This window comes from Taudactylus pleione, unplaced genomic scaffold (genome assembly GCF_031769625.1).
Source record: "Taudactylus pleione unplaced genomic scaffold, aTauple2 ptg000169l, whole genome shotgun sequence".
NCBI classification, from domain to species: domain Eukaryota; kingdom Metazoa; phylum Chordata; class Amphibia; order Anura; family Myobatrachidae; genus Taudactylus; species Taudactylus pleione.
The window spans coordinates 868171-890114 of NW_028284571.1; the positions used below are offsets into that span (position 1 = coordinate 868171).

General features: G+C 39.4%; 1 protein-coding gene across 8 annotated transcripts in view; it reads left to right on the forward strand.

Moving 5' to 3' along the window:
* Positions 1-21944, forward strand: part of FRYL (FRY like transcription coactivator) — a 310032-nt gene that overhangs the window by 165839 nt on the left and 122249 nt on the right. For all 8 annotated transcript variants that reach the window (XM_088475243.1, XM_088475244.1, XM_088475241.1 and 5 more), the window contains 4 exons: positions 8572-8625; positions 19892-20031; positions 20701-20797; positions 21151-21230. In XM_088475243.1, coding sequence (XP_088331369.1) covers positions 8572-8625; positions 19892-20031; positions 20701-20797; positions 21151-21230 — 371 coding nt within the window. The remainder of the gene's footprint in view (positions 1-8571; positions 8626-19891; positions 20032-20700; positions 20798-21150; positions 21231-21944) is intronic.

Here is a 21944-nt window from a genome sequence, read left to right on the forward strand (position 1 = left end):
TCATATTTCTATCAGTAGCTATAAATGATAATTGATGCCCTTGCCTACTATCAGGGTTGAAGGTTATGCTGTGAGCTGGCCATTAATAGTTCCTTATATAGCTATAGCAGTATTTCTCATCAGCCTAACACTGCATGCTTTGGTCTTGCTGTTCAAACAATATCTAATAGATCCCCTGAGCTGTGGGTTGTGTTCAGCACACAGCACATTAGGCAAGTAATATGCAGCCTTTTGTTTCCTCTGATGCAAGCACATTATCTCAACCCTTCCTTAAAGACAACTCCAGGGAAATATCGGCCTTCCTGCCTCTAATTTTTTTTTTTTTTTTTACATTTTAATAGGCCAGAGTCAATATCTGTGTTCTCACTGATAACGTACAGAATGTACACAAACCTGTAACGTGTGAGTGTGTGATGGCAGGAAAAAGTACAAGGGTGCAATTTGTATGAGATGTGAGAATATTTTCTGCTAAGATCACTGACTAATATGCCAGAGAATTTTAGAAACCACGTATGGAATACTAATCTTACCTCACTTTGTGACCTTTATGAATTATGTGTGTAATGTAGCCTAAAACTGTATGTGAAATGTTCTGTAAAGGTAAATAAAATGACTTATAATAGTAAAATGTGCACAAAATACAGAATGTATGAGGGTGTGTATCTGTAGTACAAATGTGAATAGAATGGTTGACAGACGAGCAGGGCTGCCAGAATAATGCTTTAGTTCATTCACGTCTCTTCTCCTGACTTAGTTTTGTGAATTAAAATATCGGTCATATGGCCCTTTATCTCTTTCCCATGCACCTTTGCCATTTGATGTGTATTCAGTAGTGCGATTTCTGTTGTGTGTGAAGTTTGAAGAGGTTCCCTCCTATGTTTATCTTAATATCATTATCATACATGTGGTTTAGGCTATCCACTTTTTGAGCGCTGCATGCTATTTTTGCACTGCTTGTAACTCACTACTTCGTGCCCACATATTACTGCTGGGTGCACAGCGGGGGCCCTAATAATCAACAAAGATGTACTTGTTTTATAATGTGAATTTACCAAGCTAACATTGCATGTGTTACAGATAGTATCGTTGTGCCCATTCAGCGACCTTTGGGGCTTATTCACACCTACACACTCTTAGGGCCGGATCAATACCTTACCGCATGAGGAAAAAGGCTCATTACCTCAGACTTTTACACCAGGAGCTATTCAATTACAAGTCCTCTTCCTCACGCGGTACATCCACGGCTGACGCGCGTTACCCCATAGATTCCATGATAAGGACACAAAGCTATTTGTTAACCCTCTTGTGTCAGGGCAGAAAGCCTCAGGGGAAGGTGATCTGAAATCCACGTAAGGTGCAGCAGTAGGTGAGTAGGCTCTTGATATACGTTTCATATGTTAAAAAAAGCATGAAAAGCCCAGCCTGTCGTGGTCACATCGCCCAGCAAGTGGTTAATAAAACAAATGTAATCTGTCTACAATAACCTGTTATCACTCCCTCTTATAGATGATCCATATCATTCTCTGAAACACTCTTGAGATATTGAATAACATGTATAGCAAGGCCGATAGTCACTTCCAATATTTAAATGTTATTTTCGTGAAGTTGGAGTAATTCCTGTTTGAAGCATGATTCTAGTGCAATAATGAAAGCATGATTCTAGTGCAATAATGAAAGCATGATTCTAGTGCAATAATGGAAGCATGATTTTAGTGCATAGGTCTTCAAACTTGGCCCTCCAGCTGCTGTGGAACTACACATCCCAGCATGCACTACCACCTTCTTGATATAACAGCATGCTAAAACTATGGCAGTGCATGCTGGGATGTGTAGTTCCACAGCAGCTGGAGGGCCAAGTTTGAAGACCCCTGTTTTAGTGCAATAATTGAAGCATGATTCTAGCACAATAATTGAAGCATGATTCTAGCACAATAATTAAATCAAGATTCTAGTGCAATAATTAAAGCATGATTCTAGTGCAATAATGAAAGCATGATGCTAGTGCAGTAATGAAAGCATGATTCTAGTGCAATAAATGAAGCATGAGTCTAGTGCAATAATGGAAGCATGATTCTAGTGCAATAATGGATGCATGATATTAGTGCAATAATGAAAGCATGATTCTAGTGCAATAAATGAAGAATGAGTCTAGTGCAATAATGGAAGCATGATTCTAGTGCAATAATTGAAGCATGATTCTAGTGTAATAATTGAAGCATGATTCTAGTGCAATAATGGAAGCATGATTCTAGTGCAATAATGGAAGCATGATTCTAGTGCAATAATGGAAGCATGATTCTAGTGCAATAATGGAAGCATGATTCTAGTGCAATAATGGAAGCATGATTCTAGTGTAATAATGGATGCATGATATTAGTGCAATAATGGATGCATGATATTAGTGCAATAATGGAAGCATGATTCTAGTGCAATAATGGAAGCATGATTCTAGTGTAATAATGGAAACATGATTCTAGTGCAATAATGGAAGCATGATTCTAGTGCAATAATGGAAGCATGATTCTAGTGCAATAATGGAAGCATGATTCTAGTGTAATAATGGATGCATGATATTAGTGCAATAATGGATGCATGATATTAGTGCAATAATGGAAGCATGATTCTAGTGCAATAATGGAAGCATGATTCTAGTGTAATAATGGAAACATGATTCTAGTGCAATAATGGAAGCATGATTCTAGTGCAATAATGGAAGCATGATTCTAGTGCAATAATGGAAGCATGATTCTAGTGCAATAATGGAAGCATGAGTCTAGTGCAATAATGGAAGCATGAGTCTATTGCAATAATGGAAGCATGAGTCTAGTGCAATAATGGAAAAAAAAAGACAACTAAATAGTAGCTCTCAGAAAGAAAAATAAAATCTCAAACAAGGGTAGATCCCATTATGGACAGGAGCCACCCTATGCGGGTGCTGTTTATGCTAGGCTGTGCATTGTGCTATGCTTCCCTAATTTGTGCTGACCATGAATGAGTCTGCATTTCCGGAACTTATGCGGAGTGTGCATAAGACTGTACAGTTCTATAGGTGCTGATATCAAGTACTTGTGTATAACTTATATAATAATCATTGGTACTATGTCTGGGGTATTTTACTGCGTGTTTTGATTAATTCACCTCTTTAAATTTCACAAAGTAACCATTTCTGATGTAAGCTTCCAGTCTCGGTAGTATTTAAATGTTTCCCAAGCAATATGTCCCCTTTATGTTAAAATGCAGACCTATTCTATAGCAATTTGCCTGTGTACTACAGTTCTAGAATATCTATTCCAACCTTCAGGCTGTGCAGACCTTGTATGTATGGACGTCACACGGCATAAGCAGAAAAATCCAATTTCTGTTTATTTTTAGTATTGTTTGCATTGCAGCTATATTGCTGGCTTAGTGAAATGATCCGGTGAGCGTGCAGCAGTGCAGAGACAGCAGAATGCTACACTAAGTACTGCAGGAGCTGGCAGCGCTCACCTAGGCACCGGTTATAGAGCACTAGTTCTGCTGCTTACCTGCAGTGTGGATATAGCTTTTTGTATAACTGAGGGACTGGTGCATGTAATGTGTACTAGAATTATATACAATATATTATCATTTATTTACACGTCGTCATTTCCTTTTTGACCTTTATTTCCTCGACTGTAAACTAAAAAAAACTGCGCTCTCCCTGCTAGTAGTGCTGATGGTGATGACTTGTGTGTGTTTGTGAGTGGTGTTAATTGGAACGTTTCTTCTGGTGGTGTTTTGGGAGTGAGAAGGAGGGTGTGATTGGGAATGGAGTGTAGTAATGCGAAAAGGGGAATAAGATCAAAATGAGGCCAGCGAGACACAGTAGTTTGGGGCAAAATCTGGGGCTCCTTCCCGTGCGGTTCAGTGACCTTGCACGTCACCACTGCTGGACCTATGGTCGACAGTCTAGGAAGTCTCAGGGGGTGGGGGGATGTGCACAGTGGGTTGGAACACCTGTGCGGCGTCCCGCATGTTGGTGCGAGTGTTGGCAGTACTTACCTACCAGTAGGTTTTTGTTATGGTGATGTAGATCGACGTTGCAGATAGGTTGGAAGCTGCATGTTTGTTGGTGAGCTGGATCAGCGTGTTGCTGGTGTGCTGCAGGTGCACGGCTATTCTCTACCCCCCCTACCCCCATATGTATTCAGTGCAGGAAAGGTACTCCCACACAAAGGTGCAGCACCCCGAAACCACAACACACCACCCCCGGTCAACGAGAGCGCAATTCTACCGCCTATCTTCATAGAAAAAAAAATGCGTTTTCATTCACCACGTTGTATGACAGACTTTGGTATGTCCAATTCATACTGGTCCCCACCGTATCGGTCTGCATAATGGGACATAGCATATGGTGTTTCCTCTTCCTTCACATTTCAGCTGGTTATTCAGTAGTCAGGATAATATAAGAACCATATGTCCAAGAATTGCAGATCCAAATGCACAAAGAATTGTATGAATTGAATGGATGTGTATATGAGACTGGCCCAGAAGCGCACACACCGCCATAAAGTACTTTGGGTGTTTGTAGAACCCACTGGTCATTTATTCTGTGTGCACTTCCCTGCTCCGCTTACTGCAGCGACAGGAACAGGCTTATGGTCCTTATTTCTCCTTAGTCTGGCACACAGCTCCTCACTAGGGCTTCATGTTGCCTTCCACCTACCCATTACCCAATGATGCTTAGATTGAAGTTGAAGCAGAACTGGTGCTTTTGATAGGATTTTATCTCTGTAAAAGTTTTATATTAACAATAATATGGTCAGGTTTTTATTCTTAAATCATCCATAGAATAGAATGCATACTGGCACACAAAAAGGAATCACGTCTTACCTTGGCATAACCATGTTAAGGCAGATACGAAATGTGCAGAGAGATTTTTAATTATAAGGGGCCTATGTATCAAAACTAAAGGGGCACATCCACTAGCAGATAGTGGAACGACAGTACGATTACTACATTGTAATCGTACAGTCGTTCCTCTTCCCCTGCAGTGCCTACACTGAACGATATGTCGCTCAGTGTAGGCACCCTCCCTCATCCCTGAACATGGTCAGCCTGTTGTTATTGGCAGATTGACCAGCATGTTCAGGCGATGATTGATGTCGGAAATAACCAGTGGGAGCGCATGGTGTGCGCCTTAAGAGAGAACAAATTGTGAGAGATATGCTTGCTATACATCAATACAATTTCGGGCTGATTGACCGATTTTCGACGAGTCTTAACGATGGATCAAGTGATAATCGTGTATTTTTGGAGTAAGTTACGATCCGATGCGCGCTCCCGCAGCTCCTATAAACGAATTGTATGATCAGATGTGCAGCACATATGTTCCATCCTTTCGTGTGCAGATCGTACCGTGTATTTTGTGCATGCGATGCATCGTGCGTCCATTCAAGTCATTTCAATTACTTTTTCCCTGATGAGCGCGTGAGGCGCAGGATCGATCTTACGACAGATCGTGTGCTAAGAAACACAACAAATATGCCGCCGGACTGCCAGGGAGCTCCGGGGAGTCGGATAGTGAATCTGATCTTATGCTGGTCGCGCAGGTGTATGGCCAGCTTTAAACTACTAACCAATCAGCTTCCAATTTACATTTTGCAGGCTGTGTTTAAAAAATGATAGTAGCTGATTGGTTGGTAATTTATTTGTTACAATTGTATCTCTCTCCCACCTTTGATACATAGGCCCCTTAGAGGGATATGTCCAATCTTGTATCTAAATTGCATTGTAAGAACTAAGCTATCCAGCATTTGCGGACTACTTGCAAAATCAACCAGTATTTACCTTCCATGCAAAGAAATTAGATGTATTTGCACGCCTTGCATTGCAACGTGGTTTATCCTGATGCAAAGTCGCTTGCTTTTTTTAATTTAATTTTGTTTTGTTTTGCTCCCTACTCTGAATCAGTATATTTTACAATTTATTTGCATCCTGCTGTATAGTTTTATATTTTAGTTTGTTGAGAGCTGTTTTGTGTGAAATGTTACTTCCTGTAATTAGGCGCTTACTTTCCCTTTTATGAAAGTAGCATGTGCCAGCACTGTAGGCACAGTGGTTACATACCATAGCACTAGGCCATAGGTTAAATTCTGACCAGGACACTAAGGGGCCTATTCATGAAAACATAGTTATAACATGTGATAATTATGGTTTGAACACGCTGTGAGTCTAAACACAGTTTAGTAGGCATTCATCATGCCTCCTGCCCTAAACTATCACTTCCGAAAAACTGCTATTTCTAAGCAACAGTTTTTCGGAAGTGATCAACTTTTCTCCTGCAACCGGTCATTTTTCACTGTCCGTCTTCAAGCTGCAAAGGATTGCGCTGCAGCAAAAGAGATCCCCCCCCCCTCTGCCTGTCTGCCCGCCTGCCCACCAACCTTGCAGGTGTCTGTCCTGTTCCCCCCCCCCCCTCCCCATTCTTGCTGCAGCCGCCGCTGAAGAGTGTGCCCCCCACCTACCTCAGACCTACAGCCCTGGTCCCCAGTGCGGCTGTGCGGTGTCCGACACCCCCCTTCATCCTCTGCAGTGCTCCTATATACACCGCCGGAGTCTTGGCCCGCCCACTCCTCCCCTGGTCAGACCTGCAGGTCCATCGCTGCCACTGCTGTGCCCTCTCCTGGCCCCGGCTCACAGAAGGACTGCTCTGGGAGCTTGGAGGGAGTATATTGAGGTAAGGGGACACAGCAGGGTGGCATCTTTTCATATCCCTCTGCTGTATTGGATGCTGTACGCCATCTCAGGGTGGCATAGAGCATCACTGTCAAGTTCCAAAAAAAATGCTTATTTTGGAACTTGATGGATTTCATAATTTCCACATCGGGGGAAATTGTAACCAGGAGATATCAGTGAGATCTCCTGCGTTACATTAATGATAAATGGGGCTTAATTTCAACAAAAATAATGAACATTTTAATTTTCACCTACTTTTGTAGAAATTAAGTGATGATGAAGAGAACCCCATGGGTTAATTTCTGACCAGGGCACTGTGTAGAGTTTGTATGTTCCCCTGTGATTGCATGGCTTTCCTCCAATACTGTGCTTGCAAGTTAATCGGCTTCTGACAAAATGGACCAGAGTGAGTGAGTGGTAGGGAACCGAGACTGCAAGCTCTGTAATAGGGCAGGGACTGATGTGAGTAATCAGAAATTCTCTAATTGTAAACGTGTTGCACAACATGGTGGTTTATGTATGTAGAGAGAGACGTGTGTGTGTGTGTGTGTATACATAAATAATGGTTAGATTTGTGTATTCCACTCGCATTTCATCCTATAACCTGAAAATATTTGAGTATTCTTATTGGATTAATACCCGTGCACGTTTGGTGGTTTCCTGGTAGCGTTTGCCCTGCATGTGCTCATCCTGCAGCCGCTCTGTGCTGATATATGTTTACTTCCCATTTCTAGCACACCCAATATCTTTAGCATTACACTGCAGTTTCTTCCAGAGATGGAGAAGTATGACATGGAAGGATAGGGTCATCATGTATGCTCAGCACTAGATAACACACGTGGTCATAGAGTGTTTGCTATAATGTCTACATTCAAATCCATAGTGAAATTCAGACTATTTTGTTCAAACGTTATAGATTCAGTGGTAAGAGATGATAATATTTTCTCCTTGGTAATTTAAAACATCCTACAGTGGGAAAATGCACTTGTTAATTAAAAAGATTATATTGAAGAAATTATGGATACACCAGTATGTGCTTGGTACTATAGAATACACAAGATTTACTCTTAATGTATAATGAAAACCTATATGTATGTTGTCAATTTGAGGTTGTTTGGTATTTAAATTGTGTCCTTGTGTCACGTCACCAATACGTCACTCTTGGGGGGCGTGCCCAGCACTTCCGGAGGTCCTGGGCTTCCCCCAAGCTCTCCCCTCACTTTGAATAGATGCCATGCACATGGCATCTATTCACCCGGCAGTGTTTGGAAACCGTAACTTTTCCCACCCGCGGGATGGCACAGGGCAGGCTGCTTTAGCTGGCTACCACTATAAGGCTGGGCGCATTTTGCCACTTTAAAATTGGGCAGTGAATGAACACTACCAGGGAATTTAACATTTTTAAGTTTAATACAGTAATCTTAATTTTTAGAGCATGAAATCTTAGATTAGCATTATTGACTGTTTTATTGATGTAAATGATATTATTCATTTACTGGGCTTGTCAGTTAATTTGCTAGCATTCTGCATTCATTCACTGGTAATTTCTACACCTCTCCTGTTTTTTTTGTTTCTAGAATTCGAACTATTCCTTCAGTCTGAAAACAAAAAATGTATTTTAAAAGTATATACATAGTAATGATGGCACATGTCTCAAAATAGTTTTTATGTTGTATCTTCTACATATATCATCCCGTTACATGTGAGAATTCCCTTAACCAGTTCCCTGGATGATTCACCCTATTTTAGAAATTCATCTAATTCTTAAAGCTAGTGGGAACATGGGGTAATTATTATGCACAAGCAGAAGATGGTATTTTGCATTCATGGTAATCACGGCAGCTCTCAATATTCACTTGTGTTTTCTGTTTACAGGAAAAGCTTTTGTCAAGATCTCTACAGAGAGGTGAAGATCTTCAGTTTGATCAGGTGAGAGCAGTGTCCTATATATCTTAGAAACAACTTAATAGACATGTCTGTTGGACACTGAAATGTATAATTTGCTAGAAAAAAAAAATAGTCAATCTTATGCGTCCTCTATATTGTAAGCAAGTCAGTGTCTTATGTACAGTAGTGTACGATGAGTACCGGCAAACCACTTCCCATTATATCACCAATAAAAAACAACTCTTACAGCACTGTGTAATTGAAGGACTTGAAATTCCTCCACCGATGCTTTACTTAAAGAAGTTAGAAAAAAATATATAACGGTGTAATACATTAATTACATCACACACCCAATGTGAATAAGGAAGAACTTGTGTTGTGTAGCAAATTGAAGAAATCTTCCAATACAAGTTTTTTTTTTTGGTATATTTCAAGAGTGACGCATTAATTTCATACATAGATGGCCAAACTAAATACGCTTATTCTAGGTACGATGGAAAACTGTCTTTCAATGTTAACTTTTCCTCCACTTCGTACAGTAGCAACAAATGGTCCTGTAGATATCATAGTAAAGAAAAAATAGAATTTAGTGCAACACTAACAAATAACTGGATTCTTTACTTACCTGGTTTAGTCACAAGGGATGCGATGGCCAGCAGATGGCCTCTCTCTGCTGCAGGCTCTGCTGCTCATAGAGGAAATACCTTCCTCTTGAAGGAGCTAGCTGTAATGTCAGTGGTCAGTGGCCTCCAACATCACCTGCTATTTGTGCGCCCCCGAATGCCTTATGATCTGCATGTGGAGAGGGGGCGTTCAGGAGGCCGGCTGGAGAGTGACTGAAGGGGAAGGGGGGGGGGGACACAATTTGCAATCTGTCCTTTGGGGTAGGGAGAGAAAATTTGTGTCTGGATCTGTGGCCACTGGGGAGGGTGGATAAGGTATAAGGGGCTCCTATGATTTGCAATACTTGGCACAGGGTGGTGATAACACCTGCTAATTAGAAAATTGTTTTCTAAAATAGTTTTAAATATTTTCCGAATTACATGGTTTTGACCTAATTATGTAATACACAATTTCTAAAGCATTTTTGAAACAATTAAATAAAGAAGTTAATATAAAAGTTGTACTTACAAAATATAGAAATCATTAGTGCATATCACAAGTAATGAAAAAGTGTTCTAAACACCTACCAGAAGTCCAAATATAACAGGGCATATCACTACCGCAGGGCTAGGTCCTGGGCTTTGACCCGTGTTCGAGATGGCTTTCTGAAAGATTCATCCTTTGAGTTTGGTCCTGGCGTAGTCTCCTGTCTCGTCTCACTTCATGCGTTTTGGTATAATATACCTTCTAAAAAGCAAGTAGTGGGATAACTTCATTGAGCCTCCTTTTAATCTCTAGACCAGTCTATCGCTAATATAGAAACTGATATTTAATATAAATTATCCTCTATAATTAATATGTTCCTCTCAATGGAGGAAACTTTTTTTTTTTTTTTTAGATTTATTCTATCATGTTTTGTAATTTTGTTTTTATGTATTCTTTTTACTTAGATTTTTATACAGTATCTAGCCATTGAACGCAATTGTTCTGTTCCAAATCTGTCAACGGCACCCCTTGAGGGCTAAAACGCAGAGTGAAGTGCAAAGCCAAAGTCTTGTTGCGTAAACTAAATGTGACACTTGTTTAGTGTTTGGCATGGTTACCGGGACATTTAGCGATAGGCCGGTCTGCAGAATAATTGAAAGTTATTTGTTAAGGTGCATATCCACTAGCAGATAGTGGAACGACAGTACGATTACAACATTGTAATCGTACAGTCGTTCCACTTCCCCTGCAGTGTCTACACTTGAGTGATATGTCGTTCAGTGTAGGCACCCTCCCTCATCCCTGAACATGGTCAATCTGTCGTTATCGGTGGATTGACCAGCATGTTCAGGCGATGATTGATTTCGAAAACGACCAGCGGGAGCGCGTATCGGCATCGCTGGTCGTTTTCGACATTTTTCATGCACGATTAATGACCGATGTCGTTATCGTTCAATTGTTCATTTTAATCGGCAAGTGGATATGCGGCTTAGGTGTTGCATTCGATTCTATTTTTTCTTTTCTATAATTTATTGGGTGATTTTTCAAGTGCCACCTGTCACTACTATTGTATCTGCAGTGTTCCTAGGTGCACTATTTCAAACCTTGTAGCAATCAGGAATTGTTTCTGTGGAATATAACTGTACTGCACAGTTTAAACATTACATTTTATATTTTGCACTGTAATTAATACATTAAAGTGACAACATTCATGGAATAGCTGTATGTAATGGTAGGTGGCATTACTGTGAAGTCTTGGAAATGTCCAGATCTGCATTAGATGTAATCTTACATCTCATGACTCAGTTTGCACACCAGCTAGGCTGCTCATGGCAAAGCCACATAAATTATCGGAGTTGGAATGAGAAATGATAGTGGGTGCACGGTGGATGGGACATTCCAATTCTGATACTGTGCAGTGTTCTATAGCTTCCATGGGATGTGGGAGCAGATGACCTACCAGAGTGCTCCTGTTAACACTATGACACCACATACAGTGCCTCACATGGGCTCATGATGTCGCTAATTAGACCCTCGAGGACTGACAACATGTAGCGTGGTCCAATAACAATAAAAGTAGAACACTTGGAAAAAATGGCGCTACACTTCAGAGCTCCTAAGGTTAAACAAAATGAATCGCCACTTCACAATAAACCTAAATAATACAGAAGAAAAACCTCACAAGCACTTAGAAGTTGTTTCCAAATAGGAGTATACTCCCAAATGTGGATGAAGCTGTAATTTCCCAGCGTAGCAATCTTAATCTCTCAGGATTTCATCGTAGGGTTCATAAATTTAAAATATGAAAAACATGCAAAACATTGTGTCAAAAAAACCTTCTAGGTGACATATTCCAAAAATCTACTGGGATAGTCCATATATAGATTTCCCGAAGGTGTGCTTCTTTGATAAAATGAAGAACATTATACGCCCTTGGGCATATAGAAAAAGGTATATAGAATGATGCTTACTATATGCTTACAACAGTCAAGCATATTGACGGCTCTTAAAGGTATCTTTTTCCATAGATTCCGTTGATTTTCCCATACATCAGATATGTGGAAAAACAGAAAAACTCACGATGTGGATAAAATCACTATTTTAATGATACTCAACACACATTTAAAAAATTGGATAATTTATCCATACCAGATGGAAAAGAAAAAAGCCGATTCAGTATATACCACAGATAGTATGGAACCCAGGTGCTCAGTGGGTATATAGAGCTGGCTTTGAGGTAGTGACAGTGGATAATTTTATGGTACCTCAAAGCCAGCTCTATATATAGTAAGCATCATTCTATATAACTTTTTCTATATGCACAAGGGTGTATAAAGTCTTTAATTTTATCAAAGAAGCACACCTTCGGGAAATCTATATAAGAACTTTTTGGAAATTGTAACCTAGAAGGTTTTTTAACACATTGCATGTTTTTTTCTTTATTTTTTTAATTTATAAACCCTACGAGGAAATCCTGAGAGATTGCTATGCTGAGAAATTACAGCTTCATCCACATTTGGGACTATACTCGTATTTGGAAACAACCTCTAAGCGCTTGTGAGTTTTTTCTTCTGTATTATTTATGTAGCGTGGTCCGATGAGTCACGGACTCCAGTGGTTTTGGGCTAATGGTAGGGTTCGGGTGTGGCGCAGACCTCATGAGGCTATGGACCCCATTTGTCAACAAGGCACTGTGCAGGCTGGTGGTGTGGGTGTGTTTTTGTGGCATGGCTTGGGTCCACTGGTTCATCTGAGAACGTCATTGACCAGTAACGCTACGTTGCATTGCTTGATGACCATTTGCAGCCCTCATGGACTTCATGTACCCCCACAATGATGGAATAATCCAGCAGGATAATGCATGGTGTCATCGGACCCAAGTTGTCCAGAATTGATTTGAGGAACAGTATGGAGAGTGATGTGGCCCAACATGAACCCAATCGAGCATTATAGGACATGGTGGAGAGGTCCATTTGTACCCAGGATCTTGCAACTACAAATATCAGAGCTGTGGGAACATGGGTCAACATCTCTCCAGAGATATTCCGTCCGCTTGTGAAATCGATTCCTCATCGAGTTGCTCATTTCGCCGGACTAGAGGGGGTCTTGCAGAATACTAGGCATCTATCTAAAAGTTCTGCATTTTTTTAAAACTGTATTCCTATAGAACAGTGGTTCTCAACTCTGACCCTCAAGTATCCCCAACAGGTTTTGATTTGAGTATTTCTGTCTTCGGAACTAGGTAGGATAATTACTGACCCAGCAAAATATATTCTTAACCGTGCATGAGTGAAGAAATCCACAAAACATTTCCTGTTTGTGGTACTTGAGGACCGGAGTTGAGAACACCTGCTATTCAGGGAAACCAGTTTTAGTGGTTATTAAATATTCTCTTTAAATATTATTTGACAGTGAATGCTACCATTACTGAACTAGAAGTGCAAAAAATCAACCAGTGCTTATCTGTTTGTTTTCAGTTGTCAATATAATAATGTATGATATATCGCAGACATCACAAGATTTTAGTTCTTCTAGTTTAATGTGTTCTGAAAGATGTTGTGATATTAGCCAGTGCACTTACAAATTGAAGTATACCTTACTTGTAGAGTTTGACACGCGCCTTGTGTCCATTCGTCTGTATATACCAATAATTGTTTGTTCATGCATTTCATTGTTTTTCCTTTTCGATAAAGCAGTTTGCATTAAATTAATTAACCTCTCCGTCCAAATCGGCTGGATTTGTTTAGTGTAGTATGCGGGTAGCTGTGAGGCCAGACACTCTCACAGTGAGCTCATGTTGTTAACTGTTTCCCCTAAACATTGTAGAATCTGAGTGCCAATAAAATGTTAGCTTAGGTTACTGCCAGCGTCCTCTAGTAATAAAGAGATTAACCAGATTAATTTAAATGTTATGAAGTAAAGGAAAAATATTAAATGGAAAGATTCTGAAATGAATCACTCAGCAATGAGCTTTTACACTTCTCTGGTCCTAAATAAAGATGATAAAACAATGGTCAGAACCATGACATGTTTGCGGCAAGCAGTGCATCAGACGTGATTCTACTATGCTTGTTATCCCAGTATTGCTGTGTAATGTTCTATTCATGTTGGATCTTATGAAGGTAATGTCATGGTGGACATATTTTGAAAGATGTTCTGTTCTATCTTTTATTTAGTACATACAAATTAAAGCATACAGCTGAGTGCTTGCTATGGGTAACAGAACCTGACTTGCTGTGCACCAGTTTTCCCGTAAAGGTGCATACACACTAGACGATTCGCTCCTTGAGCCATATTGTCTAGTGTGTCCCCGGCCGGGGTGTGCTCAATGTCGGTAACGACATTGAGCACACACGCTGAACAATATCATGAACGATATCGTTCAGTGCCGGGCACCCTCCCTCATCCCCGAGCATGCAACAACCTGACAATATCGTTAGGTTGGCCTGCATGTTCGGGCGATGAACGACAACGACCCGAGGGAACACGCATTGTTGGTCCTTCGTCATTATCGTTTTAGCGTACACAATGGCCGATATAGTGAACGACTGAACGATAATGTTAGCGTTCAGTCGTTTAAAATATTGGCAAGTATGTACGCACCTTTAGGCCTTTTCAGCAACCTAGTCTTAATTTACAAAGCTTTGTCTATAGTAATATATATAATTTTGTTTTTAAACGAAGGATGTTGCCCACTAAGGTGCCAGAAAAGTATCACGGTTGTTTCTATTACAGGGGGAGGGCAAACATCTTATGCTACATAAACACTGTTGATAAAATACAAAGTTTTTCTACTTACCAGTGCATGGTGGAATTGGCATGTCCTCTGATGTATCTAGCAACCTGAGAAAGCGATCCTCATGCTCAGATGGACCTTTTATCAGATCGAATAAAACGTACACAGGTGATGGGCTTTTCCAACCCTGAATAAAGTCTGCCAGAGAAGGAGAGAGGATCTCCTGCTCAGACCATTAGACACACTGACAGACCTGCCAAATGCCGGCTCCCCCTGGCCCTGATAAATAAATCTAGGTATTAAATATTTTAGACACCCTAATTCCACACCTTATTGGAGTCAAATTGGGAAATTTCTATACAATAAGAATACACATAAACCCATATTTTAAATCCCTGTTTCATCTCATGTTAAAATGAAGGCAAAAATCCAAAATAATTGATTCAACATTTACTTTAGTATTTAGAAATTTCAATCAGTTTTTATTTATCCTTTTTTGTTATTAACATTCATCTACAACAAAACAGTAAGGTAACTTGTTCAAGTTTAACACATCCACTTACATGCGTTTAACTAATTACACGTGAATCATAACTGTAGAAGTTTGTTTCAGGTAATTTAACACACCCTAAACTATAAATGTAGGTGACGTTATTAATGCAATTTTTTAATCATCATTTTTTTTTTTTAATCTATTCTCTTAATTAATTTGGACTTTTAAAAATCTCTGTATACACTTTTAAAAATCTCTGTATACAATAGAACTCTGTAAACAAGTGTAACAGATTACATTGGTCACTCTAAGATAATAGCATAGAATTGTGTTGTATTTTATAGAATGTTTAGCTTCACTTTTTTTGCTGCTTTTTAGCACATGTAAATAGCTTTTTAAATGAAAGTATCCATACACAAGCACTCAGGAGCGAATTTTAAGGCTCATATGGAGACGTTTTGACAACAAGTACTTTTGCGGATGCGCTAGCCATTTATTAAACAAATATATTTATTACAAATGTTGTCAACAGGTTGCGGAACAAATAACTTGAATAGCACTACAATTGTTTAATGTGTCCTCCAGCATTAGACAAAATGTGCTGGTTATTCTACCTGACAGCTATCATTCTGCTATAGAGAATACTGTTCTTTGAATGAAAATTCTTGTTGATCACAATGGAGTACAAATTGAACAATTGTAATTCTATTCAAGTGATTTGAATTGCAACAGAACCAACTGATGACAGTTTGTAACTAATAGTTTTTTTGCAATGAATGGCATTCTATGAATTACCTGTTGCCCAAACTTCTCTCATTACAAGCCTTAGATCCTCCTCCAGAGTAGGGATGGATATTGATTTGTTAACCATCAATGGTGACATTGGTGCTTAACATCAATGGCATGAGATATCAGGGGGAAACTTTGTTTTGCACCCATCAGTGGTAATCCCTCCTATGGGGAATGGTAGGCAGGGCTAAGCTCTGTGAGGAATGGACAAAAGCAAAACTTTGGCTTCCTTTCAGCTATCGATAAATGAGCAACATTGGCTCTTTGCCATAGTTGCTAACCATAAATGATCAATGGCCATCCCTACTCCAGAGTGCTCGAAATAGTGTGTGTGTATGTATATGTGTGTGTATGTATGTATGTATGTATGTATGTGTATATATATATAATATATATATATATATTTTATATATATATATATATATATATATATATATATATATATAATTACACACACACATGCAGAAAATGTGATGCCAAAATAGCCCCGTACCCAGAAATAGCCTATTTGAGCCATAGCATATAAGACATCACATCATCCCGCAGTTCTTTAAAGTGCATTTTCAATGCTAAAACGTAAGAGAAGGAGACATCATAGTGCACTGCATAACAAATTGGTATTTAATGTATATGTACAATAAATTAAAATATAAAACGCCCGATGTAGGACCTCTATAGTCACCAGTCTTTCTGTGGTTACAATTGTTTGTTCTGTAAAAAGTATTTTTCTATTAAGCAAGGTTTGTAATGATTTATAGCTGTAATACATACCATCTTTCTGTTTTGTATAGAACATATGATTGATGAAATATGGTTGAGTACATATTTAATTGATTTAACACCACACCTTGTTTTTGTTTTGTAATTTTCTGCATATAGACATTTTCCCCTAGGGTCAGAATTGCCAGTGGTTTCGCTTGATCTGTCTTAATTACAGGGAAATACATCCATGATAGGGCCAGCACACATTCTTCATTTTTGGATACATTTTTAAAGTGTTTTTATTTGGGATGGGGGACCTATCAGTTTTTGTACGTTTACCTTACTTCCAGGCAGTTTGTGGAAAATGTAAATGCAGTTTTTCTATCTAGGGAAACTTGCACTTTCAAAATGGAAGAACAATATTCTAATTTACATGTACTCTATGTATTATACAATATTATTTTATATGGCTTTCTGAACCCCCACGTACGTGTCTGGGTCTTGCAGCATCCAAAGTTAAGATCAATGCAGATATCCAATCTGGGTCTATCTAAGCTGAATATAATATGGAGGATTAATGATCCCCATTGTGTGATACCAATGGAGAAGTTCATGGTAAGCTCCCTTTGCAGAGTTCCCATCCTGCGAACAATTAGCTGCTTTGCTGTTGGTGTGAAGACCTCTTCATAGTGTCAATATTTGCACTTGAACCTTATCAGTCAATTTTGCCGGTTCTTCTCAAATTTCTCTTTCTGTACATTGTTCGGAATACACTTCATATTAATAAAATAATTTTATGTCCTACAAAAATAATTTACACTGAGTGGCCACAGTCTACAGGATATTTACTTTATAGTTTGTTGTTCTCTCACTGCCCTCAACATAGCTTAAGTTAGTTGGTCAGCAATGTGCTGAAGGGTTGGCACAGAGATGCCGAAACATGTTGCCCTCCATTGTCCCACAGTTGTTAGACATCTGGTGGTGGCTCTATACCTGTACTTGTCCATCTCAACCCACAGGTCCTCAATTATATGGAGATGTTGTAAATGAGCTGGCCACTCCATAAATGTAAATTCATTCTAATGTTCCTAGACCCTTTCCAGGACTGTCTGTCTGAGCCTGGTGACACATTATTTATTTATTACCAGTTATTTATATAGCGCACACACATATTCCGCGGTGCTTTACAAAGAATAGTTGGCCATTCACATCAGTCCCCTGCCCCATTGGAGCTTACATTCTATGTTCCCTACCACACGCGCACACATACACACTAGTGTTAACTTATGTTTGTAGCCAATTAACCTACCAGTATATTTTTGGAGTGTGGGATGAAACCGGAGTACCCGGAGGAAACACACGAAAGCACAGGGAGAATATACAAACTCCACACAATTAGGGCCGTGGTGGGATAACAGTCTTACGGTAAAAGCACTCTGGACTAGTAAAGATATTCAGATATCCTGTGTCCTCCTAGCTAGAGTCCCATTGTGTACAACAAAAAGATAGCCCATATTATTACACTGAATACTCCAGCCTTGATTATATACAGTAAAAATGGATTTATAGAGATAATTCAATCAATGGGTCTGCTCCGAATAAATGTGGTAGTGCAGCCTTAAGTAGCATTGTCTGCACATGCAGTGCTGTCACTTGTTGTTCAGTCCGTTACATGGGGATGGCAGGTGTGATTAGCAATCTAGCTACTTGGTATATATTCTGCTGAGATGGTGACATAAACAACATATCAAATTGTCTGTCATAGTATGCCTGGTGTTTAGAAAGTTTGCGGGTTTACTGGGAGCTAAGGTGCTACACACTGTGGATCTCTTTCCAAGCTTTGCTATCTGTGTTCAGTGCAGTGTTGAACAATAAATATTAACATGTATACTTACTGATAAACACTTATCTCCTGATAAACTACAAGGTTTTTGCTTAAACATGATTTGCTTACTTAGGGGAAATTCAATTACCATCGATAACCCGTTTTTGTGGTTAGTGCTTAAAAGTGACTTTTGTGCAGAAAAAATAGATCACACTTTTCATTTAGCGATAATTCTAAACGGGATTTAATGCAAAATACATTTCCCCACCTCCTGAGCAGGTGAAAAGTTGGGGAAAACCCCTATTTTAAGGTAAAAATGTGAGGACTTGGTTAAGAAGGACTGGGATACCGTCTTTAATGGCTTATTAGGCAAAAATATTTTGTTAAAGGTGATTATATTTGGCTAATAATGACATGTCATTTTTGGGTTAAAAATGGGCAAATTGCAGGAAAATGGGTTAATTGATGTGGGACAGGTTTATGGGGGTGCTGTATGAATGGGACAGGTGCTATTAACATTGCAGGTGCATTTTGAAGGGTTTTTTAAATGTGTCTTGAAATGAAACAAATGCATTTTTTATACACCCCTAATTTAGGTAGAGCATTTATATTGCAAAAAAACCCCACTAACTTTCTATAATTTTTTCACTGTTTGAGAAAAATGCTTATAACAGCTATTTGACATAATTTAAGAACTCCAAATACTTTTATTGTCACTGATAGACTTCTATGCTGTTATCCTATATTAGTTTGCCTGTTTTGGGGGGTACAGAACGATCTCTCCTTTTATACTTTTCACCTGTAACATGCAAGATTTATCACGCGAATGATGGCAGAGGACTTATTGAATTGTGCAAAAAATGGGAGCGCACATACAGGAGAAAAGTGACATTTATGGGCAATAGGATTGAAAAGTGAAGTCATGAAGAGTTATTTTATTACGGCTAATTGAATTCCCTCTTTAGGATGAAACCTTTTACAGCAGCAATATCAACGCATTTCCATGAAGTGTCACATTTTTACAGTAACTATTTGTTTTTGGCGCAAAAGTATTCCAAAACATACCATGGTGTTCTCCTGGGTGACAGAGGCCACATGCAATGTACTTACAGATGGGTCCACATACATCTAGCCTCATGGCGCGGTAACCAGCCCTTCTAGTCGTAAACAGCCCTTCTAATCGCGCCATGCCGTGGTGTGACTCGTTAGTGCCAAGCGTCTTTTCGTGCGTCTTAATCGCACAACGATGTGAATAGCTAGCACATGCAGCTTCTGCTGATTAGAATGATGTGCAGCATGCCTATGTTCTCTGTGCGTCTGCGGGTGTATCTGAATACTAAACACCACATTACAGTGTTACAGTCGCTGACAATGTAACGTAGCATTTCGCATACACTCGCTCAGAGAACATATAGACATGCTGCATATCATTTTAATGAATAGAAGCTGCTTGCGCTATATATCCGCCATCATCATACACATAAGATGCACGAAAAGATGCTCGGCGCTACTGAATCACACTGAGCTCCCGTGTTGTGTGGCGCGACTTGTAGCGCACGGAGGATAGATGTATGTGGGCACATCTGTATAGTGTTATATTATTTTTTATTGTTCTTATTTTCTTTATGGCTTGTGAATATTGTGTCCATTCACTGTGCACTGCTTGTCCTCACAGGTGATAAGCTGTATGAGCTCTGTAGCAGAGCACTGCCTCCCCTCCTTACTCCGCACCTTGTTTGTCTGGTATAAACGCCAAAATGGAACTGAAGATGAGTCCTACGAGTACAGGCCTCGGTCTAGCACAAAATCAAAAGGGTAAGAAGCTCAATGTGTCATTTCACTTTGCAACTAAACAAATCAATCACGTTAATGGTTAAAAAGAAAGTTTTTAAAATAATTTTTAGAAATCATAGAGCACTACGGCTGACCGGGATTACTGTCTGTGGCGGTATTGGCTGAACATTATTTATAAGTGGTGGTACCATGACCAGCCCCATAAGCTGGAAACTCTGTCCCAGTTTTATGTTGGCAGCTCCATACTTCATGGCTGTGACAGTAACTCCAGCGCTCATCTACCGTATCCCAGCCCATATGAAATGGTTTGGCTGGTCTGTAATCATATTCCCATACAACTCTCTCCTGACACCCCCACACATTGTAGTGGGCTATGTATGTGAGTACTCATTTCATGGTACAATATACTGTTTTTCACATGGAACGGGATAAGAACTTTATTAATTCATAACTGCATTTACCAGGTAAAATGTTTCCACCAGATTTTGAGAGTGCCAGTAAAATGGTCTGCTAATTTGAAGAATATTTGGGGCAGCCCAAGTTCTAATTCCATGTCAGACTAGCAATCTATCCAATAATGTCCTATTTCCAGAGGTTATGTAATAATAACATGACTGTTATTATAAGTCAACACACCTATACTGGCAGTAATATGTCTTCTGACTGTCCTGTGCTTTCTGTACTCTGCAGAGATGAGCAGCAACGAGAGAGAGACTACTTACTTGAAAGAAGAGACCTGGCCGTAGACTTTATTTTTTGTTTAGTTTTAGTAGAGGTCCTAAAACAGGTAAACGTCCATCTTTTGTGTTTTCTTTGTGATTCCACTTGTGCCATGTGTTAGTAATGCTGATTGTCTGCCTGTTTACCACGTTTTATTAAATTTATTTTATAAACGGATGGAATATGGATTGCCGTACGTTTTGTGTCTACAATTCTGTAGTTTGAAAGTTTTATCAATTTTAATAAGAGATTAGTTACAGAAATGCTATGGATTGTGCTCCTGTTACTCTTCACATGCCGCATGGTCGGCTGAGTGGTTCTCCTGGTTCTGTAACGCTCTCACATTTACTGTAGTTAGAAAATGTATCAATCAGTTTTTTTATGATTTCATGCTGGTTACTGTTTAGTTTTGCATTGCAGATTCCTGTTCACCCAGTCCCAGACCCCCTTATACAAGAAGTTCTCAACTTGGCTTTTAAGCACTTTAAACACAAAGAAGGGTGAGTGTTTGTTTTTCTGTGCTGATTTTGGGTTTCTTCATTTAAGAATTTTAGTTGGAGCGTGTATCAAAGTAATACTAAAGTGTGAGTTTTTCAATTTTAGCTGATTGTCAGAGCTCACCAGTCACGTGTGTTTTCATACCGTATATCTATTTAAAAAATATATATATTTTTAAGGTGCCACAAAGCCCTGCAGCATTGTAGAAGACAAATAGAACATAGTACATAAATACATTTGTATATTGAAATGGGTGCAACATGCAAACTATTGAACAAGCAAAGGCAAAACTGCAAAATATGAGTTCAGTAATACTAAAAAACATAGTGTAACATAAAAGACATTACAGGTAAGGTACAAGTGAACATAAAGTGTAGCATTGAACATGTAAGAGAGATGATTGGTAGAAGTGGATGAGAGGACAGGAGGAAAAGGGTTATGTTCATTTGAATTTTCAAAATAATGGGCAGGGATGAGGCTGAAACGGTGGGGTGTTGGCATCACGAAGTAAGGATGGTGACAGAAGCAAGCTGGGCCCTCAAGTGTTGTATTAGGAGGGAACCAGGTAGGCCTTGTAAACATGTTGGTGTTTAAACCTTTGGAGCTGGTGGAGAGTATGAATGGGAGTAGAAGAGTGTTTCATCTGTGGGCATTGTCAAGGGAGTAATCTTGGAGGTGGAATTGGGATTTGGTAAATTAGGCATCAGTCATTGGCA